General features: G+C 36.2%; 2 protein-coding genes across 2 annotated transcripts; both read left to right on the top strand.

Moving 5' to 3' along the window:
* Positions 1 to 4: 4 nt before the first annotated feature.
* SLU7 (SLU7 homolog, splicing factor) lies at positions 5 to 14,577 on the top strand. The gene is made up of 16 exons (XM_006906478.3): positions 5 to 124; positions 1,721 to 1,906; positions 2,539 to 2,692; positions 3,024 to 3,104; positions 3,403 to 3,567; positions 4,457 to 4,525; positions 7,306 to 7,353; positions 7,560 to 7,691; positions 7,944 to 8,041; positions 8,207 to 8,274; positions 8,394 to 8,533; positions 9,363 to 9,524; positions 10,878 to 10,982; positions 11,141 to 11,212; positions 11,326 to 11,445; positions 12,109 to 14,577. The coding sequence occupies exons 1-16, from the start codon at positions 18 to 20 to the stop codon at positions 12,286 to 12,288; spliced, it is 1,887 nt and encodes a 628-aa protein (XP_006906540.2). The 5' UTR covers positions 5 to 17; the 3' UTR covers positions 12,289 to 14,577.
* A 445-nt stretch (positions 14,578 to 15,022) lies between these two features.
* ZBED8 (zinc finger BED-type containing 8) lies at positions 15,023 to 20,888 on the top strand. Its single transcript, XM_006906477.3, has 2 exons — positions 15,023 to 15,452; positions 18,459 to 20,888. Exon 2 carries the CDS (start codon positions 18,508 to 18,510, stop codon positions 20,290 to 20,292), a length of 1,785 nt encoding a protein of 594 aa, XP_006906539.1. The 5' UTR covers positions 15,023 to 15,452; positions 18,459 to 18,507; the 3' UTR covers positions 20,293 to 20,888.
* Positions 20,889 to 25,270: the final 4,382 nt, after the last annotated feature.

The raw sequence follows: 25,270 nt of genomic DNA, 5'->3' as shown, positions 1-25,270 counted from the left end.
AAGAGTTGTTAGTGCGCATGTGCCGCGCGGTGGCTGCTGGGAAGCGCTGGAAACAGGAAGAAAACATTGACGGATTGGTTTTCTTTCTGGCCAGTGGTCTTGGGGTCGGCTGCGACAGGACTGGGTGAAGAATTATTTTGGGAACTTGCGCGGGGTGGGCGTAGGGTCGGTTGGTGGAGAGCGGGCGCGGGGGCGAGGGCAGGGGCGGGTACAAGGGCAGAGAGATGAAGCTACAGAACCCCGGGAAATGGGCCGAAAGCTTCTTATTCTTAAAATAAATTCTCACGGGGATGATGAACAACAGATTGAGGAGGGAACAGGGAAATAGGACCGAGAATGAAGCCTTAGCCCTAAACCTCAGACCTGGTACTTGGGCACAGTCAGACCAGGACTGTGTCGTAAATGATTTTTAGAGTAGAAATTGTAAGGTGTCATTGGAGCTGCACTGCCCAGTGTGATGGCTATGAGCTGCTCGTGGCTCTGAAATGTGGCTAGTCTGAATAAGTGTAACATCCATATCAGATTTTAAAGACTTAGTTTATTTTTTTCTTGTGGCAAAATTATATGTTGGATATATTGGGTTAAATAAAGTATTGCAAAAGTAATTTTACTTGTTTCTGTACTCATGGCGACTGGAATATTTAAAATAACATCTAGGTCTTTCGTATTTAATGAGTAGGAAAAAGTAACACTAAGATGGTAGCATTGAAAACAGTGGTAGATGAATGATATTCAGAAGGTGAAAATAATTCTTAATAATGAAAGGGGCATAGCAGGAACACTTAAGTAAAGGGAAGGATAGTGGTGTTTTTCATTAAGAGAGGAGACTATAAGGAAACTAGATTTCATAGAGAATGTCATGAATTTGAATTAAGATTTGTTGAGTGTATAGGTGTCTCAGATCTCTAAGTGGAGATGCTGTGAAGTAAGCAATTGGAATATACCTATTTGAAGCTCAGATAAAAGGTCTGGAGTAGAGAAATAAATTGGAGAGCTAATGGTGGCCTCTGAAGCCATGGAAATAGATGAGCTTGTCCACTAGTGGAGTTCAGAGTAAAGAAAGAAGCTCTAGGACTGAGCCTTACAGAATCCAAAAATAAGGCAGAAATGGGAAAACCTGCAAAGGAAACAGGAGGAGCAGCAAGAGGGGCACAAGATAAACCAGAAGAGTGTAGTGTCCCATAAGCCAAGGGAAAAGAATAAAAGCGAGAACAGCACTAAAAAAATGCCCAGTGTGTGTAGTGCATTGATCACTGATAACTTAGTGGTAACTCTTCAGAGTGGTAAGGGATGGAAGCTAAATTAGAGTGTTTGAGGAGGGAAGTGGAAGATGAGGAAATAGAGGCAATAAATATAGATAACTTAAGGCATTCACAGTCTTTAGGGGAACAGAGTTTGGACCCTATTTACTCATTAGTATGGTAGAAAAGTTTGACATATACAGACAGAAGAATTCAGGAATGTATATGAGAGAGTCTTATGAAATTTTAAATGCATGTGTGTATTTCTCTGCATTTGTAAATTAGAGTTGAGGGAGTAACTACAACACTAGAGACTTTTTTTATGGGAAAGAGAACTTTTCCTTACAGTTACTATGAAAGAACAAGAACATATGAAGCATAACCCACAGTATGTGTTATTAGGATGTGCTTTTGATAATTTCACTGGTGAACTAGTGAAGGCCTAGTTTGTACTAATATAAATTTCTTCCTTTTTGTAGAGGAGGCCAGATCACCATGTCGGCTGCAGCTGTGGATGCAGTTAATGCTGCCCCCCTATCGGGGTCCAAAGAAATGAGTCTGGAGGAACCAAAGAAGATGACCAGGGAGGACTGGAGAAAGAAGAAGGAGCTAGAAGAACAGCGAAAACTGGGTAATGCTCCTGCAGAAGTTGATGAAGAAGGAAAGTAAGTACTTTAATTTTTTGCATAATCTGTTCATTCAAAATTCAAATTTATGTCTACTTAATCAGTTCCTCATTTGACAGGAAGCTATCTTTACCATTTACATCATGTTTGTTTTTATTATTTTTATCAATCTCTTATGTGTAAGGTTTAGTAATCAAATAATATTAAAGGACTTATAATTAACAGCTGTAGTCCCTTCTAGTCCTTCCTACTCTCTGTCTCTCTCTAGGAAAGTGGCTACTTTTAAATCTATTTTTGAGTGTTTCTGGCTGAAACCTCACATCTCTAAATGATATAATTAAACCATTATTTTAATCAACGCTAAGACATTATTAGTGTACCTCTTGCGCTGATACAAGATTTATCTCATTAACATCCTAATCTTCCTTCATCTCCCCTCCTCCTTCGGTTGTAACACTATTCTTTAGTTTCTTTGTTGGAAATTTTTTCACTCTGATTTAAATTATTTTTAATTGTTTTTATTATATTAATTACATCAAGAATATTCTCCCTCACTCCCCCCCCCCCACTACAATATCTCTATCAGATTGTGTATAGGCTTCCTTTAGTCATTGTAATACCAGTTATTTTCAAACTTTATTCTTAAAATTTTTTATTTTATTTTAATTCAGAGACATCAACCCTCATATTCCTCAGTATATTTCTTCAGTGCCATGGTATATTGATCCTTCAAAAAGACCTACTTTAAAGCACCAGAGACCACAACCAGAAAAACAAAGGCAGTACAGCTCATCTGGAGAATGGTACAAGAGGGGTGTAAAAGAGGTATGTAGGCAACCTGTATATACCTATGTGGAAGTGGAAATTTTATTTTAAGAACTTAATATAAGAACCATTAATACAATATTGTATAAAGTATAAACATCACATAACCTTTTATCTGGTAAAAATTCATAATACATATCACGTTAGCTTCTGTATTTCATAAATTTTATATTGCTGAAGTCCTTAAACATTTCTTATTTATAAGAGTGTAGAGACCCTAACTGGTTATCTTCTTAATGAATAAATCATTTCACTAAACAATATAATAAGAGCCAACACTACTTCTAACTCATTCAGATAAATAAAACTTTTTCTGTATATCCATTAATAGAATTCCATAACTACTAAGTACCGCAAAGGAGCATGTGAAAATTGTGGGGCCATGACACACAAAAAGAAAGACTGCTTTGAGGTAAGTTCATCTTTGAAAACGTTGGAAACTGTCATTAGAAAGTCTTTCTTTCTTCTGCATCAGAGAACTTAATTCTGTTTTTCTAAAATTACCTGTACTTAGGTACAAGTTAAATAAAAATCAGAGAGAAATTAGTTCAGCATCATCAAATTTTTCTGCTGGAAGATTAACTGATAATTTTATTGAATAGACCATAAAGTCCCATGGTATGTTCTTGCCTGCTCTATAAAGATTATATGAAATTTTCCTCTGGGCAACAGGTACCTAAAAAAAGATTTCGTCTTATTCTGTTTTCCAGAGACCTAGGCGAGTTGGAGCAAAATTTACAGGAACTAATATTGCTCCAGATGAACATGTCCAGCCTCAGCTGATGTTTGACTATGATGGAAAGAGGGATAGGTGGAATGGCTACAATCCAGAAGAACACATGAAAATTGTAGAAGAATATGCCAAAGTTGATCTGGTGAGCAAAATTTCCTGCTTTCCTACTATCCTTAAAAAATATACAGTTTTCTCTGTCTATAACTTAGCAATTCTGTTTTTTGAGTCTTCTAGAAGTTTAAAAATGGTGGCATTTTTAACCTAGCAGTAGTAGTAAGCCTAATTGAATAGTGAAAATAAATAGCATGATTAGTCCTATTTAGCAGCATTTTTTAAAATTTTATTCTCATATTGTCCTTTACTCCCTGACTTAGGTTGCATAAAATACTGGAAGCATGAGAACAGATTAGTGTCCAAAGCTTTTGGTTCTTTGATGTTATAAACTCACAGTTCCCAGACTGTGTCTTGTCCATGGGTCTGTTTTACAGTTGTCGCCAAGCACTTGAGGGTAGTAGGAGGGGACTGGGATGACTTGTTTCAGAAAATGGAATTTTATCTTAATTCTACCTCAACATTTTTCTGTTACGATTTTACCTGCTCTCATTCCTTAAAAACTATAGTCATGGTGCTTTTTTTCCCTAAAGGGGAGTTAACATTTAAAAATCATAGGATTCTACATCATCTGAATTTCATCTTTTCTTAAACAATGAACTGTGTGGTAATCCTGGCCTGCCTGGCAAGAGTCAGTCATCTGGCATCTGGTGAGAACTGCCCCTTTTGGACAGGGCTTACTCTCTGCAGTTTACGACCGGTGCTGTCTGGCTCAGTTTCCATTGACACCTGGTCCAAACGAGTTTGTAACTCCTGTTCTTTAGAGAGCCTTAGGTCTGGAGCTATAAGAAATCTCAGAGATGACCTCGTCCAGTGACTTTTTCTGAAAACAATAAACTTGCTTGTTTTAAATGTACTACAAAAATTAAATGTTCACTTCAGTGTTGTAAGTAAATTTCAAATGTTTCTTTTTTTGTTAGGCAAAGCGAACATTGAAAGCGCAGAAACTCCAAGAAGAATTAGCCTCGGGAAAATTAGTGGAACAGGCTGTAAGTAAGAAATAATCTATTAAAAAATCACAAATCTTAGACAAAAAAATGAAAACAAGAATTCATTTTATGTATCTTCTATTAGAAAGATTTTAGGGAGAGATGCTATTAAGGAAAAGTAAAAATGACACATACCATTCAGGGGAATATAAATTGGTGCAATCATTTTGAAAAGAATATTGCCATAAAATATTTATATTCCTTTTCTGGAATTAAATTAGTAAGTCCATCCATCCTAAAGAATTTTCTAGTATTAAAAAAAAATCATTATGCACAAAGATGTTCATTGTAGCACTTTTTTCAATAGTAAGAAATTGAAATAGCTTAAATGTGCAGGAATAGGGAATTGGTGAAGTAAACTATCCTGCTTCTACATGATAGAATGTTGCACAGCTCTTAAAGTGGCTTTTATCAAGACTTCGTAATTACACTGGATAACATATTTTAATAACACAGGACAAATATTATGACCAAAAAACAAGACATGAGAAATTTTCATTAACATAGAATTAGTGAATTTTTCTATGTATTCTTTTTCTTTTAGTATTTTCCCATATAAACATGTAATAATTTTATAGCACGGCAAAGAAAATTTCATAGTAAAAAAGATGTATTGCAACCAATTTTTTTCCTTTTATTCTTATTAACTTCATAGTTAACATAAGTTGTGCTTATTAGTGTTGTAAAGTTTCTTTTTAACAAATTCATGGCACAAATAAATAGCAAACATTTGGATTTTAAATTTTTGAAAGAGACTCTTAGAAAATATGAATTACAAACAGAACTAAATAAGTACTAATCAAGTAAGCAGTCACTGAGGCCATCTGTCAGGCAGGTTCATAGCACAAGGTAACAGATAGATGTTAAAATCCAGCTCTGCCACTGGCTAGCTTAGGTATGCCTAGAAAAATTAATTTACTTTTCTGATTACCAGATTATCATTCCTAAAGTAGAGATAACACCAATCCTCCAGGAGGCTTAGCATATATTATTACATAGTAAACATTTGTTAACTAGTAGCTATTGTTGTAATTATTAAATTATTACCAACTTTGCAAAAATAAAATTGGCCTATTTCTTTTGATCTAATATATTCTGTTTATTATAAACATAATACAATTTATTTCCCCAGTAAGCATCCTTAAATGTATATAGAAGGCTGATGTTCTTCGCCTACTTGGATATTAAGATTAACTACATATTGTAGAGCAGTCTCTACATAGATTTAGCTGTCTATATAGCAATATAAATGTCTTTTGTTGAATTAGCATCTTGGGAACCCCAATAATTTTTTTGAAAAAAACACATTTCTGATTTTGAAAGTAACATATATGGTGAAAAACAATTTAGAAAATGATAAAGAGGAAAATAAATATCACTTATGTCAACTATTAACATTTTGAAGTAGGCCTTTCCTGAGCTCACTCCACCCCTCCCCCCACACACATATATTTATATATGTGTGTAATTATAATAACAGCATGTTTTTTACATGGGTTCCTCTACGTACTCATTTATCACTTACTCTTTCAAGTAAACAGTGTATAGTACAATGACAACTTGTTTTATGTATCATTAAACCTATTTATTTTTGTGTAAATTTATATGGTTCAAAGCTTAAAACAGTTTAAAAAGATATGCAGTGAAAAGTCTTTCACCCCTGCCTCCATCTTCCCTACCTCTAAACCTCACTCCCCCGTAACCTTTCGTATTTTTCTTGTGGAGCCTTTCTGAGTTCTTATGTAAATACAAACAAATACATAATGTTATAACCACCTTTCCCTCGCCTTTTTTTTTTTTTTTTAACAAAAGAAAAAGTAGTAAGTTATATGTATTTTTCTGCATCTTGGATAGAATCTCTCTTAATGGTTGTTCGGTATTCATTGAGTGCAGTAATTTATATAACCATTCATCTATTATTTACTTTTTTCCAAATTTTTAATATTATATGCAATACTGTAAATCATACTCTTATTCATGCCTCTTTATATAATTGACATATTTCCATTTGATAAATACCTAAAAGTGTAATTATTGATGCAATAAACATGTAAGTTTAAAATTTTGATAACTTGTCACTTAGCTACCATTCAGAAAGGCTATACAAATTTATGCTGCCATCAATATGCTATATATATATTCACATACACGTTTCCATATCCCTCCACTAATGCTATAAGGTATTCTTTTTAATCTTTGAAGCCTTTTTAAATGGACATGATAAAATACTGACTACTTTGCTATAGATGTTTTGTGGAGTTAGAGAAAATCCTGACCAATTGCTGATGAAAAAGTGTTTCTCTGACAAGGATTTTAGACTGTCCTTAAATCATAATGTGTCACTTGAGCAGATTTTTTCATGGTCTAAATTTTACAGAGGCTATTTTGGCTCTAAAGATACTTATTACATGATCCTGGTAACATTTTCTTCTTGGTCTTGATAGAAAACTATTGAATTTTAATGAAAATGGTTTGTCTAAAATTAATACATTATGAAATGAATATCTATTTGGTTCATTGATCATTTTAATCCTATTACCTTTGTGTGATTATAATCCTGTATCAGTAAAAATACTCTAGAAATTTTCTAGCTTCTAATAAAATTAACTTCACAACGATATACTTGTATTCAGAACTTATGTGCTCATTACAAGTGAGAAATAAGAGTATTTGCTTAGGTAGGTTTGTTACATTATCTTAACTACGTTTTTAAAGCGTTAAATAAGCATTAGATTTAATAGAATAAAATGACAAATTTTTTCCTTTCTGTCATGATGCAGAATTCTCCAAAACACCAGTGGGGAGAAGAGGAACCAAACTCTCAGATGGTAATAATATTTGCCCTATCTGGGTATACATTAAATTTTTCAATTTCTGGTGGCTAATATATAATAATAAAATTATTTCCAGTTATATTAAATGATAATAATAGCCACAACACAAGTGAATATGTATATGATTAAAGGGGAATGAAAGGGAAAAAACTAGATGCTATTCTTTTTTTCTTACTATTTTTTCCGTCTCTGTCTTTCAGGAAAAAGACCATAATAGTGAAGATGAAGATGAAGATAAATATGCAGATGACATTGACATGCCTGGACAAAACTTCGACTCTAAGAGACGGATTACCGTTCGGAATCTGAGGATTCGAGAAGATATTGCAAAAGTAAGTCTGGCCAACTTAACATACACATTCAAAAATATTTGTCTTCCCAGCCTAAATTTCACCTATTTATCTGTTATCTGGGCAATATATGGGTAATAAAATCTGTCATTTCAAAATTAGGTATCATTCTGTTTTTTTCTCTTCATCTGTGTGCCAGAATGCATTCACACATTAAATTAATTGCAATCAATTCTGAAATTTTTTAGATGGAAGTAAATATTAATGCAGTCCTTAAACATTTTTCTATTCTAGTATTTGCGGAATTTAGATCCAAATTCTGCTTACTATGATCCCAAAACTAGAGCGATGAGAGAGAATCCCTATGCCAATGCAGGAAAGAATCCAGATGAGTGAGTATCAAGTTAAAAGTACAAATTTCAAAATCGGAGTGGGAGGCAGGGAAGCTTTTAATTGTAAAACTAACTCTGAATTAAACATCTCTGATTGGGTCAGAATAAAATTGACTTTCCTTAAATCAATCTCTGAAACAATTTTTTTTCCATTTGTATTTACAGAGTGAGCTATGCTGGAGATAACTTTGTTAGATACACAGGTGATACCATTTCAATGGCTCAGACACAGTGTAAGTGCTCTATTGTGAAGGTATTTTATATCAGCTCATAAGAAATTCAAGGGCATTTTTAAAACATTAGAACAATAAATGTAGCTGACTGCTCATTAAGATATTTTTAATTCCCTTAGTGTTTGCCTGGGAAGCCTATGACAAGGGATCTGAAGTGCATCTGCAGGCCGATCCTACAAAACTAGAGCTGTTGTATAAGTCCTTCAAAGTCAAAAAAGAAGACTTCAAAGAACAGCAGAAAGAAAGCATCCTGGAAAAGGTAATTTTGACCAAAATGCTAAAGAAAAATGTATTTTATATTTGAAATACAATACACAATCCCTTTTAATCCATCAAAAATAGTCCTTTCTTTTCATTGACTTAATCCAGTAGCAAACAGTGTCAGTATTCCTCAGCTTTTGCAGTGAAACAGATCACTCCAAAACTTAGTAACTTAAAACATTTCTTTTTTCTCTTGATTCTGTATGTCAGCTGGATCTCCTGGTCTGGAGCTGCTCATCTGTGGCTGAGTGATCTAGGATGGCCTCACTGGTCTCTAACAGTTAGCAGGCTACTTGTCCTAACGGGGCCTCATTTGGAACAGCTCATGTCTGCCCCACCTGGACTCTCATCCTCTACTAGGCTAGCCTAGATTCTTTAAGGCATTCTCAGGATACCAGACCCTAGTAACAAAAAGTATGCCTCAGTATGCATGAGTGCTTTCCAGGCCTTTCCTTGGATCACATTTGCCAGTTTCTAATAGGCCAGAACAGGTAATGTGGCCAAGTCCAGAATCAAGGAATGGAGAAACAGACTCTGTCTCTTCAGGGGAGGAGCAGCAAAGTCATGTGGCAAATGGGCATGTGTACAAGGATAAAAGGAATGTATGGCCATTTTGTAATCTACCACATTCAACAGATAAATAGCAACTGAGACATTTTTTATTTGCCTATGAAAATTTGGTGGCATTTTTTTTCACTCTTTTTGTATAACAAGGCCTGTAAAGAATGTTCCTTTAATCTTCCTGATTGGAAATAAGCCCTTAAGTAGAGATTTGAATGCAAATCTTTATTGTAAAATGTATTTAATAACGTTCAATGTCCTTTCAGTATGGTGGCCAGGAACATTTGGATGCCCCTCCAGCTGAATTGCTTTTAGCTCAGACGGAGGACTATGTGGAGTATTCAAGACATGGGACAGTCATTAAAGGACAAGAGCGGGCTGTTGCCTGCTCTAAGTATGAGGAGGACGTGAAGATCCACAATCACACGGTATGTGTTAAACCAAAACCATTTTGTGTCCTTGTTAGCATTTTGCTCTGGATTGTATTTTATACTACAGTGTCATTATTGAATCACTGCTGTGCTTTTCTTTTTCTTACATTTCAAGTTTTTTTTATGAAATTTTTCCAAAAACAGGAAAAATGCGAAAGAGTACTATTATGTTCACCTTATACCACCTAGATTCAAAATTTTTTTATATGTTCTCATATATGCTTTGTTTAGGTATGTGTGCACACATACATGTTCTGAGATCTATGTGTTTGTTTTTACTGTATATTTACATATTTGAAACATTTGGAAATTACAGATGTCATAACATTTCACCCATAAAGTGTACATATCATATATCCTAAAATTAAGGATATTCTCTTTTGTGATTACATTACCATACCATGGTAAGTATGTACATACCATGCTTCATATGACATTAACTCCTTAATGTTATATTCTCTCAAGTCTTTAATTACATTTTCCAAAATAAACCCCAAAATGGGGTTTTTTTTTTGCGGGGGTGGGAGGGCGGAGTTTGTTTGTTTTTTTAAGTCAGAATCCAGTTGAAGTTTATTTTGATTATTATTTGGTTGTTATATCTCTTTTTTTCTAGACTATATCTCTCCTATTTTATGACTGTGACTATTTAACAAATTAGGCCAGTTTTCTTGTAAACTGTCTCATATTCTATGGTAGATGGGTTTCTAGTGATATAACTAATTTCTCTGTCCTTTGCATTTCTTATAAACAGGAAATCAAATTTAAAGGGTCTAAAGCCTTAATTTGTTAAATATTTTAACAAGAACACTTCATAGGTGATGCAGAATACTTCATATTTCATCACATCGTAAAGCATATAATAAAGCATGTCCCTTGCTGTATTATTGAAGTACCCAAACTACAGTTGTCTTTCTAAGGGGTCAAAACCTTAACTACCTGTAGGAGTTTGTCTGATAAACATATATGATTGAAGTCAACAAGGCAAATTGTACAAACCAGAGAACACAAACCCTGTTTAATAAGGGCATTCACTGTTCAGCAACACCCAGTTCTTTCCAAGTGGGAGTTTCCTAGTCCTTAATTTTTAAAGAGAAATCACATCGCCTAAATTTTTTAATACATTTTAGGAATACGTTATAAGACCATTGTAACTATAATGCTTGCTTCTTACACTTGAGGTCAGGCTAGCTTTTACCTGTTAACTAGTCCTGGAATCCCCACAATTTTCCTTTCAAATTGCCCTCAAAAGGGCTATAGTATTTTATACTCCTATCAACAGTATGTGAGAGTCCCTGGTTCAGGTTCCATTTCAAGTAACCTCTCTCTCTCTCTCTCCTCCCCTCCCTCCAGCATATCTGGGGATCTTACTGGAAAGAAGGCCGGTGGGGATACAAATGCTGTCACTCTTTTTTCAAGTATTCCTATTGTACTGGAGAAGCTGGGAAGGAGATTGCCGTAAGTAATTGTCCTCTAGTACTTACAGCTATAAAACAACCAAAGCTCTTAAGTCACAATTTGTATGAAACGTGTCTTCTCATGTTTCAGATTTTAACTTTTTCTTAGATGATTGGTAACTATGATACTCAAGTCCAATTACATATGTTTTCCCACAGAATTCAGAGGACTGTATTGTAAATGATATAACTGGAGAAGAGTCAGTGAAAAAACCTCAAACCCTCATGGAGGTAAGTCTATAACACTTGTCCTGAATTTTTAAGTCCTGGAGGAAGGACTTTAAAACTTGCACTAGAGCTTTGTTTTCGCATCAATAACACTATATTTCAATCCTCCCTGTCAGATGCATCAGGATAAACTAAAAGAAGAGAAAAAGAAGAAAAAGAAGAAGAAGAAGCAGCAGCATCGAAAGAGCAGTTCAGATAGTGATGATGAAGAAAAGAAACATGAGAAACTGAAAAAGGTACTTTGTGAAGTCTAAATAGTAAAAGTGACAACACCATTCTTTATTGATTAGGGATCTTAGGAAATTATCTAGTCCTGTCTACAAACTCATTTTAAAAATGAGGAAGTGAGGCCCCATTCTGAGTGACATGTCCATGTCACCTGGTATCAGGCTTAGAATGTGACCAGAGATTTTGTGTGTCTTGGTATTGCCAGTTTCCTGGAATATTTGACAAATATCATGAATGCACAAAAGAAATGTGCTTTGTGAAGCTATAATTTTAGTTATTGACATGTTTTCCAGAAAGAATTGCCTTCTAGCTCTGTAATCTAAGTTTCAGCAAGTCCTTAGGAAAAGTCACAATTGCAGTCTCCACCAGAAGCATCAGTTGTGGGCTTTTGTCAGTAAAAGGAACATCATTCAATTTTTGCAATTAAGTGAAAATTCTTTAATATTGAAAATGTTGTAGAATGTTTTGTGTTCTATGAAAATAATCGCATGAGCCAAATAATGATTAGTTACAGCTTGACAGTGGAAGGGGTGACTCCCAAGCCATTTCAGGCAGTCTAGATTTTTGATGTAGCAATTCATATTCAGTAGAATCTTTTGGTATTCTACCACTTTGGAACAAAAGAGAACTGATGTAGAGCCATAATACTCATGCTTTTCCTTTCACTGTAGGCACTGAATGCGGAGGAGGCCCGCCTTCTTCATGTCAAGGAGCTCATGCAGCTTGATGAGAGGAAGCGGCCTTACAATAGCATATTTGAAACTCGGGAACCCACCGAGGAGGAAATGGAGGCCTATAGAATGAAACGTCAGAGGCCAGATGACCCCATGGCCTCTTTCCTTGGACAGTAGTAACTAGTCATAGATGGTCACCCACGATAAACACAGCTGATGATTGTAGATGAGAAAATCGGTGTCTGCTCATCTCGCTGCCTAATAAAGCTTCTAGAAGTCTCATAGTAAATTAATTCATTTCCACACTGAAGAAACAGGAGAAAAAGAGAAGGTACATTAAGTGCAGATTAAGATTTTATTTCTAATTTTATATTAATGATACGGAAATAGGCCCTGGCTTGCTCGGGCATGTGCGTGCTCTCTATTTCTCTCTCTCCTGTCTTCCACTCAGTAATTAAGTCTCAAACTTTATTTCTTCAGTTTTTATGGCCCTTTATCTAGTGTTAGCACACATGTTAAAGGTAGATTAGTTACTCTTTCTCAAAACCAGGGCCTCATTTTTTTCTAATTAGTAGTAACTAATTGTAGTTATTTTATAGTCATTTGGTTTTTTTGTCTTTTAAAGTCTTTCTGGTCTACAGTTAAAAATCTGAAAGGAAATTTGTATAACATGTGAATAACTTTATCCTGTGTGGTAATAATTCTGTTTTTTACTTATTTATAAAATTATTTTGAAAATATTTCCTCATATCTCACACCCAAAACTAAATTATTAGCCTCTGAATGGAAAAATAACTATTATGTCATTCTTAAATCAGTGCTGACCAATTAGTATTAGGTCTTTTACCATTCTGGGCGTGAACCTTTAGACACAGAAATCCTTTCCTTTAAAATAGAGGTTATGGTTTGTGATACGGATTTTTTTGTTTTAATTGTGATTGCCTTTATATTATAATCATGAATATTAAATTTGATTTTAAAAACTTATAGAGTATTCCTTAGACCTAATCTTTGTAGCCAGCGGGTGCCACATTGTATAATTTGGGAAAAGCAAATTATAAAAAATTCTTTGAAGGTTTCTTCAAAGAATTATAAGGATAGCTTACAGGGCAACTAGTAACCAAATTTGCCATGATCCTCAAGCCTATTCTGAGAACATTGTGAAAATAATACCAACAGTGAAAGCAAGATCTGTGAAAACGAGTTAAAACCTCTGACATGAGTGCATTGACTTAACAGCTCAATGGATTTTTCTGAGCTACCAAAAACTAGTAGGATATTACATTAAGGTAGCATCTCAGAAATAGTTCTAGTGGGAGAGTAACTAATAGTGAAGTACTATGGGTGCACGTGGTATCTAGATTCAGACTGGTATGAAATTGAAACAGCACTGCAAATACAGCTAATGCTTACCACTTTAAGAATGTCAAAAGTTATTCATATTTGCACCTTAACACTGCATTGGGTGGTTCAACACAACATCTGAGATTGGTGTTTATTTTGTATTTTTTGTTAATAAAAATATGTAATCGAGAATACTTAACTATGAATGGTCCGTAGCATTATTTCAAGTATTTGGCAGAAAAGTGGTTGTTGATAGGGCTGGCAGGGAGCCTGAATTATCTTCTATGAGTTTGAATCAGTAATTTTGGGGGTCTTTTAACTCAAAAAATGTCACATATCCTTTCTGGGTGTCTGTTCCCTCTTCTGTGAAACCTAATTTATTCCGGTTTTAGAAAAATTCTATAATACCTGAAATCATGTCTTATTTCTGTTTCAATTCAGAAGAAAGGTAGTATCCAGAACATTACTCAAGGTATGTGCTTTGATTTTATTATATCAATAATAGCTGCCTTTTGAGTGCTAGAACGATGTACTGTAATTTTCATATGTTATCGCCTCAAAAGAACTGCATGGGGTGAGTAATAGATGATATCCCTATTTTATAAAAAGCTTGTGAGCATAATGAGTCCAAGTAGTTTGCTCAAGGCCTAACAGTTGAAAGTGTTGGGGCCAAGACATAAAGCCAAGTATTTCTGACTCTAAAGCCTACTCCTTTCTCTAGTATTTAAGGCCCTAGTTCCTGGCTCAGAAAGGCTGGTCTTTTACAGTTTCTTCCATTGACAGAAACCTTAAACAGGCCCTCGATCTTTACCAAGTTCACCCTTAGCACCTGTAAATGATGTGACTGTCCCACATTCCTGAACACTTCCTCATCCCCCAGCCTTGTGGGTTACTTGTGACAAGATTGACTATACAAAAATTAATAAAATGTCATTTCCTTAAGAGCCTCAATATTCTGGAAGAAAATACCCCCCACAGAGGAAAGAACTTGGGTCTGTTTCTTTCAACAGTGTTTTCTGGTTTCTACTTTGGGGGTTATTTCTAAAATCTCTGTAATCTGGATTTATTATTTGAAGATTCTGTTAAAAACTTTTTTTTAATAAAAATCTTTTGTCTAAAGTGGATGATGGTTCTCAGGAAATTCATCTACATGTTCTAATTTATGGAAGGGGTGACCTGCATGGGCAAAAAGACATAAGTTCTGGAAGCACATCTCTAGTGTATCTTAATGGAATTTATAGCCTGTCCCATTTGCCTGAATATTTATTTTGCGAATACAATCAGCTTCCTTCTTGTTTCCTCATTGATTTCACTTAGAAAATGGTAAATTATTGGAGCTTTACCATCGCCAAACTCAAAGCCTGACAGAATATAAAATTTTATTTCCAGTGCTCTTAAGAACTGTGTACATTTAACAGTGCCTTCCATTCCTTAGATTCTATTTTTGTGGCTTACACAATAAACTCCAGCTCTACGTACACAATCTAAAAAATTAAATTAAAAATTGGTTCAGTGCGCATGCTCCTTACTCAATCCAGCCGGGCACTCGGCCGGTTGCTAATGCGCCTGCGTGCTGGGAGACGCCTCGCCCAGTTTGCGGGCGGGAAGCCACCCCGAGAACCCGGATGCGGCGGTCGCTGCGGCTGCTTTTGTGTTCTCACTTTCCGCAGGTTCCTGCTCCGGGGTCGCACCTGAGGAACCGCCGCCTAGACTGGTTTCGGCGCCCAGAGATTAGGCGCCAGCTTGAGCGGAGAGTGCACTGCAGTCTGAAACGGGCGCCTAAAAGAAGCCCGAGCATCCTTTGGGCCTGCGCCTCTGGCTCGGAGACGGGAGGCTGGAGACCGAGCGCAGTCTTCTTCCCTCGCCGCCGGCGCCCCATGCTCGCCCGGGCCACCTCTTAAACGTCCTTAATACACCAAAAGGTCCTTCCTACCAGTTACCAGCTGCGTGTTCTTTACACGCATGCTCATAATTAAACCTCCCAACAACCATATAAGGTAGGTACTATTGTCATCCCCAGTTGAAGATTTGAGGCTTGGAAAGGTCCCATCCTGTAAGTGATAAAGCCAGGATCCCAGGCTTTTGCCTCTGGAGCGTTTACTCACCTACTGCATTCCCTTCCCTTTCTCCTGGCTCTTGCTTTTAACTATAAAATGTATTGATTAAATCCTCTGCCTCCCCAGACACCTGCACCTAGAAGTTGAATCGTATTTGATTTGGCGTTTTAGGTATACAATTGCACTTTGGTGTTGTCACTGCTGAAATGTATATGTTAGCATTCTCCAGGTATTTCTATTTATATGTTCAGCTTTACTTTTTTTTCCTCTGTCATGATACTTCTTCATATCTACCCTTCATAAATTTGCAAAAACATTTTACTTTGTTATATCAGACCTTTCTGCATTTTAAGATATCTCACAAAACTCAAAAGAATCATTCTAAAAAACAATTATATCTGTCCTAATAAGATAATACTTTTGTTTGTTTCTTTTACTGTTTATTATGGAAAATTTCCAGCATACATAAAAATAGTGAGAATGGTGTAACTGATGGGTCCCATCGTCCAGTTTCAACAGTTAACATCTCAAGGCCAATCTTATTTCTTATATCTCCACCCCACTTTGTTTGTATTTGCATGTGTGCTGAAGTACAATATTTCAAAAGAAATCCCAACATTATATTTTTTCACTTGTAAATAGTTAAATCTATATTTCTAATAAATGAGGACTCTTTAAAAAACACAACCATACCATTATCACACCTGTTTAACCGTGATTCCTTATTATGATGATACTTTTTTAATGTTTACATATTTTAGAATGTGATTACTGAATACCACAAAGGAGGAAGTAAAAATTGTGAGGTTCTAAAACACAAGAAAGCCTCTTGGGCGATAACTTACTTCATCTTTGAGGATCTTGAAAATTCTTGCTACCTGTTCTCTCTCTTTGAGGGAGATGGAGAAGAATACTGTAAATGAATTTCTCTAAAAATTCTTTGATTGTAAACAGGTAAATCTCAAAATATATCTGAGTAGCATAGTCAGGGTGGATAGGAATGGACTCATAACTGATCCTGTAATTTCTAATGAAACTGAAGGAAAAAGCTCTACATGGTAAATATACATAACAATACAGAAAGATAAAAGCACTTTTTATGTTGATGTCATAATTTTATTATCAATTAGGAGAGGTTCTAAACAGTTGGCTCGTCTTATCATTTTACAAAAGAAGGCTTAAGATCAACTTTTAAACTTTAAATTATCTTTGTTGATTGGCAGACATCTTCAAATTTTTAACTGGCTTATAAACAACTATGTGGCAGGTCAACCTATTTATTACATAGAAGTAAATTTTACAACTAGTTAATCTTGGCAGAGCCACTGGAAATCTAGTGCTTTAAGTAAATACTCTTGGCTGGCTTACTGTGATCATTTTTTAAGGCCAAAGTAAGTGTTTGGATTTTAATGGGTCCCTGTTATTTCAGCCACATTCTGTGTCATAGAACTTGGAAACTTTGAGAATTACTTATAAATCCGGGAAATAGAATTGTTTTCTCAGTATATTTGAGGCTGTCCTTGGATAATACTCTTGCTCATTGCTAAGGAGGAAGAAAAAGAGAAAAGGCATAGCTTTCTTTTGAGGCCCCTCAACTTCCCTAGGAGGTTGTTTGCAACTTAGAAAACTTAAATGCCTATTAAAGCATTTAAACTATTAGCAACCTAGAGTGTCTGCAAGCTAGGAATTGGCCTGAGGATGTGTTGTCAGTCCTCTCGGTCTGACTACCTACTACGTGTATCAGAATCACCTGGACAACTTTATTTTCTATTTTTTTGTCCTACTTCCGGAGATAATTTATTAGTTCCACAGTGGTACAAGGACATGTATACTTTTACAGGGGTTCCTGATGGGCATCTCTTATTAAAGATTGCTGTTCTAGTTACTATTCATAGGAATTATCTAAAATGTTTACTTACTTAGAATACAGATTCTGGGCCCCTACTCCAGTGCTAGGGAATCAGAATCTATCTGGGAATGTGCATTTAAACAAGAGATTTAGCTCTCATTCCTCCATTTACTAAACTAGAAAACCACTGTCTTCTACATCTTATCCTTGGATTAAGCCAGGTGTTAGGAATGCTGCTTAATTTTCCTTTCGTGTTTTTGGCAGGACTGCTTTTACTGAGGGGTAGTTATATGAAAAAGCATCATGAAATTTCTGTTGTAATTAAGATGTCCTCTACAAGGGAAATTTTTCTGAAGTCTCGGTAGCAGGAATAGTTGTGTTCCTCCTGAGCAACTTGTTTTGTTTTTCTATATGGACAGAATGAATCATGTACCAATAGTGTGTTATGTTACACTTCAGCAGCAGGAAGCTCTGAGCCAAATTTATGTCCTAGTTCTATGTTAAGGGTAACCTAATCAGACCTGTTTGAAATTCTCTGCTTAAGTTGATGCCAAAGCCACTCAAAGATCAAGTAGTTTTATGGACCTATTTATTCCTTAACTATTAAAAAGAACTAGCTGCCCTGTCAAAACATCTGCCCTTCTTTAGGGTATTTAGTGAATTATTCCTTTCTCGATTCAGTGATGCATAACAAGGAATGTGCATACGTTATTGGCACAGGATGGAAGTAGGGGGTGGCAGTGAGATGCCCTTTCTGGGGATACAAAATGTACCAGATTTGTTTGGAACATGTATTTTTGAAAACAAATTAAGCCATAACTGCAATTCGCCAGTAGAGGACTTAAGGGTATTCACACCTATCATGAGCCCAAATCTCCCACACATAACTTGCTGTCAAGTCATGTATTCCAGGGCATTAGCTGTGAGTTGCTAGCTTTAAGTTGTACTGTCATGCCGTCATGGCTTACTTTGAACCAACATCTTACAGGATTATTTCTTGACGTGAACACACATGACAGGATGGCATGTCTTGTGGCTTTGTTTTAATTTGGTTAGCCACTGATTTTTAATGTGTGGGTTATATTTCACTCCCAAAGCAAAATTCTGCAGCATCTCTGGAATACTACCTGAGAATTTTGGGGTGCCATGTCGAAGAAACGCAAATGGGATGATGACTATGTTCGTTACTGGTTCACCTGTACAACGGAAATCGATGGAACTCAACGCCCACAATGTGTATTGTGTAACTCGGTATTTTCAAATGCTGACCTCAGACCATCAAAACTGTCTGACCATTTTAACAGACAGCATGGTGGTGTAGGTGGGCATGATCTCAATAGCCTGAAGCATATGCCAGCACCATCTGATCAGAGTGAAACTTTGAAAGCATTTGGAGTTGCATCTCAAGAGGATGCCTTATTACAGGCATCTTATCAGTTTGCATATTTATGTGCCAAGGAGAAGAATCCTCATACAATAGCTGAAAAATTAGTGAAACCCTGTGCATTGGAAATAGCGCACATAGTTTTGGGACCAGATGCACAAAAGAAACTTCAGCAGGTACCTTTATCGGATGATGTGATCCATTCTAGAATTGATGAAATGAGCAAGGATATCTTACAGCAAGTTCTAGAAGATATCAGATCCAGCCCTCTTCAAGTGGGTATTCAGCTTGCTGAGACAACTGACATGGATGATTGCAGTCAGCTAATGGCATTTGTGCGATACATAAAAGGAAGAGAGATCATAGAAGAGTTCCTATTCTGTGAACCATTGCAGTTAACAATGAAAGGAAAAGATGTGTTCAATCTCTTCAGAGACTTCTTTTTGAAGCAAAAGATAGCACTTGATGTATGTGGCTCTGTTTGTACTGATGGAGCCTCTTCTATGCTAGGAGAAAATTCAGAATTTGTTGCCTGTATAAAAAAAGAAGTACCTCATATTGTGATCACACATTGTTTGTTGAACCCTCACGAACTTGTCACAAAGACATTGCCTACAAAGCTGAGAGATGCCCTGTTTACTGTTGTGAGAGTGATAAATTTCATCAAAGGGCGAGCTCCAAATCATCGCCTGTTTCAGGCTTTTTTTGAAGAAATCGGAATAGAGTATAATGTTCTCCTTTTCCATACTGAAATGAGGTGGCTTTCCCGAGGCCAAATACTTACTCATATTTTTGAAATGTATGAAGAAATAAATCAGTTTCTACACCACCAAAGCAGTAATTTAGTTGATGGCTTTGAAAATAAAGAGTTTAAAATTCACCTAGCATACCTTGCAGATTTATTCAAACACCTAAATGAACTGAGTGCATCTATGCAAAGGACTGGGATGAATACAGTATCAGCAAGGGAGAAGTTATCTGCATTTGTTAGGAAGTTTCCATTTTGGCTAAAGCGAATTGAGAAAAGAAATTTTACCAACTTTCCCTTTCTTGAAGAAATAGTAGTTTCAGATAATGACGCAGAAAGCATTGCAGCTGAAATAACACTGCATCTGCAACAGTTGAGCAACTTCTTCCATGGGTATTTTTCCGTTGGAGATCTTGATGAGGCAAGTAAATGGATACTGGATCCATTTCTTTTTAATCTGGATTTTGTTGATGACGGTTATTTAATGAAAAATGATCTTGCTGAATTACGAGCTAGTGGCCAAATTTTAATGGAATTTGAGACAATGAAACTTGAGGATTTCTGGTGTGCTCAATTCACAGTGTTTCCAAACCTGGCAAAGACAGCTCTAGAAATTCTTATACCATTTGCAACGACATACCTTTGTGAATTGGGATTTTCATCACTTTTACATTTTAAAACAAAGTCCAGAAGCTGCTTTAATATGAGTGATGACATCCGTGTGGCTATTTCAAAAAAAATTCCTCGTTTCTCAGACATCATTGAACAAAAGCTGCAGCTACAGCAGAAGTCACTGTAAGCTGACACACTTTTTTATGTGTAATTTTTAATATATTCTCAATTCCATTGTAAAATTAAGCTATGATCCTGTCTCTTTTATATTTATGGTATACCAAATCCTATGTTTAAAAAATTTAGCATCTTTAACTTTTAATTTTTACATGAGTCATGTGAAAATATGTTTTAAGAATAAGAGGACAAGCAGCAGAAAAGATTTAGTACCACTGCCTAGTTGATATGTAGGATTCTTCTAAGTATCTGTTTCACCTGTTGATGTGATACATAAAAAAGACACCCAAGCACTAGAACATCCAGCTAAATGGTCAGTAGGCTAGGAATGGAGCCAAGAGAAAAGAGAAGACCTTCCAGAACATGCCTCTTCATGTTAAGAGTACTAGTCAAAAGACAAAATGACAGGCTGAATCTTCCCATTTCTGTGAGGGTTGTTAATGAAATCAGAAGAGGATTATGAAATGTTCTAGAGGGAGAAGGGATGACTCTAGTTTATGTGGGATTTGTTTCTGAATGTATTCTTTGGAGTTAGTCTCACAATGTCCAGTCTTCTGGCTACTGTGCTCTAAATACCATGACGTTAATAAATATCTTAATATCCTATTAGTCACTCACTGTCTTCTTTTAAATTACATCAGGGCTTCAAGTTATCGAGGCTGCTAAAAAGGAGGTCCCAAACCTTACCCTAGAGATGCTTATTTAGCAAGTCTGGGATAAGATCAATGATCCTCATTCTAAACCAGCTTTCCAAATGCTTCTGATAGAGTTGTTGGTCCTCTGGCCTCATCTTATTTCTTCTACTCTTATTTTTTTTTAACCCAGTTTCCCCTTTTATTTTATATCTTATTCTATATGTGTGTGGTTTTTTTTAAACATGGTTTAAAACTTTCGAGTGGACCAGAATATAAATAATAAACAAATTGACATGAAGTCACTGTAGTAATTAAGGACCATCAAAAAAGTTTCCCATGGAAATTTAATGTGCTCTTTCTGGATGGTAATTTGGCAAAATATTTTTAAATTCAAATAAATTTAAATTTTTATTTCAAAACTTTAAGGCTTTACCAAAGTACTATATGCTTAAGACTGGGGGGGAAATGAGTCACATAATGAAAAGCTGCAGTCCCCTTCCCGCCCAATTACCTTAACCATTTCTGCTTTAAGTTCTTGTGGTTCCACCCATACATCTAAGTAATATGTTTCTGCCAAACACATATGCCAGTTTCGAGTTACCAACTTTAGAAGTTATATATTGACTCCTAGATAGTAGGTAAGGATTGAGTTTATAAAACATATGTCTTTCCTGCTAGCACCACTTTTTATTATTGTACTAATTCTAATTCCTCTGTTGATTATTCATAGCCCTTTGAGGATTTTTTCCCTCTATAAATTTATCACACGAAAAGAATCAGGGATGTCCACAAAGGTGGGTGATCAGAGCATTTAATAATAGTGAAAAATTGAAAAAACCTAAAGAGGGATGGAATCCAACTACCAAATTTAGATGCCATTTTAAATACTACAAATTGAAGTTTATATTTTCTACACAAAACTGAACACTATCTCCATCCAAAATACTTTTATCAATAAATATAAATACATGCCTTCTTTCATTTAAAAATGTAGTTACAAAATATGTCCTAATTTTTCCGAGTACAATCTAATATCAAGAGCAGTTGGAAATCTTTCCAAAGCTAGTAAAGGAATAAACCTGGATGAGTATGTATGATGCTTAATACATATACATATCTGAAGATAGGAAGGAAGTAGAGATGGGAGCAAGTGCATGTACAGAAGCCTGGAACCTGATGTATGAACCTGACGCAGGACGAGGATGAAATGCCAGAAGACATGATGTATGATAGTCTTTCAGTAAGTCTACTCAAATTCCCTCTTAGACTAAATTTATTAATTTCTGCTCTAAAACAAAAACCCAAAGGACATTTTAAAGGAAATAGCTAACAATGTTTGATTAATTTTCAAATTCTGCAACAGGTTACTTACCCCTGATCAAATAAAGGAGACTGGAGTGCCTGCTAAAGTGAAGAAGCAACTTAATTTTTTCTTTTTTTAGTTTAAAAAAATCTCCCACAGTGGCACATACACCAGCACATGTAAGTCATATGTGTTGATTTCTTTTTCTCCCAAGGAAGAATTTTCTTATATTTTTACTATATAATTAAGGTCATTGACAAATTGCAAGAAAGGAGTCAGACATGATAAAGACATAATCTTTATGACCAGTAGATGTCACTCTGTGCATGACTTGTTGAAAACAAACTTACTCACATTATAGATTTTGCCGGTTATCTGATTTTAAACATCTCTAGAAAAGCGATTAGTAGCTCAAATTTAAAATGCCCCATCTGAGCTGCTGCTGGCTCAAAATCGACAGACAGCTCTGGTGGAGCCATTAACTACCAGACTGCAAGAAATTGGAAAACCAGGGTGAGAAAGAGAAGAAATAAATGGCTTTTTCTCAGGTTTGCCTTATTGTTCTGGAACTGATATTTATCCAAATTTTTAGGAGACCTTTGTACCAAATGTTTTATTATGAGAATCTTCAAACATACCAAAAAGTTGCAAGAATAATACAATGAACACTAATATGCCTATTTTCTAGATTCAGTTAACATTTTGTTGTAACTATGTTTATATAAATGTATAGGTATTCATGTATCAAACAAGGTCCAGTAAGAAATAGAAACCATACCAGTTTTTAAACAAATAGAATCTACACTAAAGAATCATTAACCATGTATTGGGAGGACTAGAAAGGCCAAAGGGGATACTGAGGTGTCACGGAGACGGTAAATGTAGGAAGCAGCTGGCATCAGTAGGGCTAGCTGAACAAGTGAAGGGGGTGGAGTTATTAAAACTTGGAAGCTTGGAAGAGAGGCCCGTTGGAGGTGAGACTCAGGTGTCTGAGGAAGGGACTCTGCTAGTACTGGTATTGTTCTAGGAGTTCAAGAATCTGAAGAATGGGCACCAGCCTCCTGGTGCTGCCGCCTCTGAGAGATGAGGCTAACTCTAGAAGTGTGAAAAAACTCAACATTTAAACCAATTAGTTCCTGCTGCTAATGGAACTAATTCTCACTGCCAGGATGAAGAACCATTAGAGATGATAGAGCAATAGGAAGCAAAAGAGGAAGGAGCAAGTCTCTGGTCCTCTCTCTAGATTTACGCTCTCTCTTACCTCTTACTCGCACAGCGTAACAAAGGTAGGTGATAAAGAAAAGTACTTTGTGGGGTTCCAGCTCCAGTATCACAAAGAGATTATAGAAAGTATAGAAGGGTGGGTTTGAAGCTAAATGACGATAGCTTAATAACCAGCACATTTCACCCCTTTAGCTATTCAGCATCCATTCGTACCCTTCTATGCATATTTGAATTTCTACACAATAAACATAGCTTTGTAGTTCTCTTAAGGTGTAACTATCCTTTGTACAAATGAAGATGCTCTTACCTTTTCCAGAATGAGGAAACACGAAGCCTAAACTCACTTTAATTATTAAAATTTAATAGCAGTTCTATTAATTATTCTGTTGCCTAAAAACCACCCCCAACAACCAATTTTTTTTGTTGGGGGGGTTCTGTAGAGGAGGTCTCTAGGTATAAAACACCTCGCTTTTACAATAACCAATGGTGACAAATTGGTACAAACCACCCGGAAGTTCTTCAGACACATGGTTACAGAGCAATACTGTTCACTGACCTGTCATGCCTTGACCATGCCAATTTCAGGCCTGCTGGCATTAACCTTCACAGCACAAGCCCATAATGGTCAGTGACAGTCTTGACTTCCAATTCAGTAAAACCACTTACATCTCTGGTGAAAGCATTTCTCCCTTGGGAACCAAGACTTCCAAACTGTTAGAGCTCACAGTTGCAACAATGGGAAGCAAAAATTCTATGAGCTATTAGGTGCCATCGTAAGAGGAGCCACTCCCATTACCAACCTTTGATTCCTGGACCAATGTAGTCTGCTATGCAAAACCATTTTCATTGATTACCAGCTCAAAGCACATATTGCATCCTATAAGATAGAATCTTATCTGTTTAGGTTATTTTCTCTCAGTAGCAAGTATCTGAGTCTTAAATAGATCATTCTATCATTCTAACAGACCAAGCTGCTCCTGGGTGATGAAGTACGTGACAAGACCAGTAAATTACACAGACCTCAGTTTGTTGCCACACTCTGTTATGGACTTCATGTTTGTGTTTGCCTCCAAGTTCATGTAAAACCCTATCCCCCAATGTGATGATATTTAGAGATGGGGCCTTTGGGAGGTAATTGGGGTTTGATGAGATCATGAGGATAGGACCTTTGCCCGATGAAGTCAGTACCTTTCTAAGAGACACCAGAGAGCTTGGTCTCTCAAGAGGTTATTTGAGCACACAGAAATATGGAGGCCACCCACAAACCAAGAGGTTTCAAGATTAAACCTTCTTTGCCACACCTTGATCTTAGACTTCTCAGCTTCCAGAATTGTGGAAAGTCATTTTCACTCAGTCTATAGCATTTTGTTATGGCAACCCAAGCAGAATAACACACTGCTATTTCTTGCTAAGATGCAATGTGGCACATGATGCCACGACCATTAATAAGACTGGCAGAAGTACTAAAAGGCAAGTCATATCCAGATTATGTATCTTTTTTAGTGAGAGTAAATTGCTGCGCCTTCATGATAGAAGGGGTGTAATGTAATTAACCTGCTGCCAAGTGCCCATATCAGGGGCTCAGTGTCGGTCTCTGGACTCTGCTATTGGCAGGTCAGGCAATTAGTACATCAGTCGTGGCAAGGGGCAATCCATGTTGTTGACTTACAGATAAGCCTCCATCCTTGCCAACATGTCCACTTGTACATGGGCTCATTGGGCAGTCATTAGGATGGCTGGAGAAAGAGGCTGGCTAATAGCTACAAAGTACATCGCCTTGCCCTACTTACTGAGCCTCTTCTGTGTTAATTTAGGTTCAACAAGGC

This window comes from Pteropus alecto, unplaced genomic scaffold (genome assembly GCF_000325575.1).
Source record: "Pteropus alecto unplaced genomic scaffold, ASM32557v1 scaffold40, whole genome shotgun sequence".
Classification (NCBI taxonomy): Eukaryota; Metazoa; Chordata; class Mammalia; order Chiroptera; family Pteropodidae; genus Pteropus; species Pteropus alecto.
The sequence above is the reverse complement of the archived record's forward strand: the minus strand, read 5'-3'. Positions and strand labels throughout refer to the sequence as shown.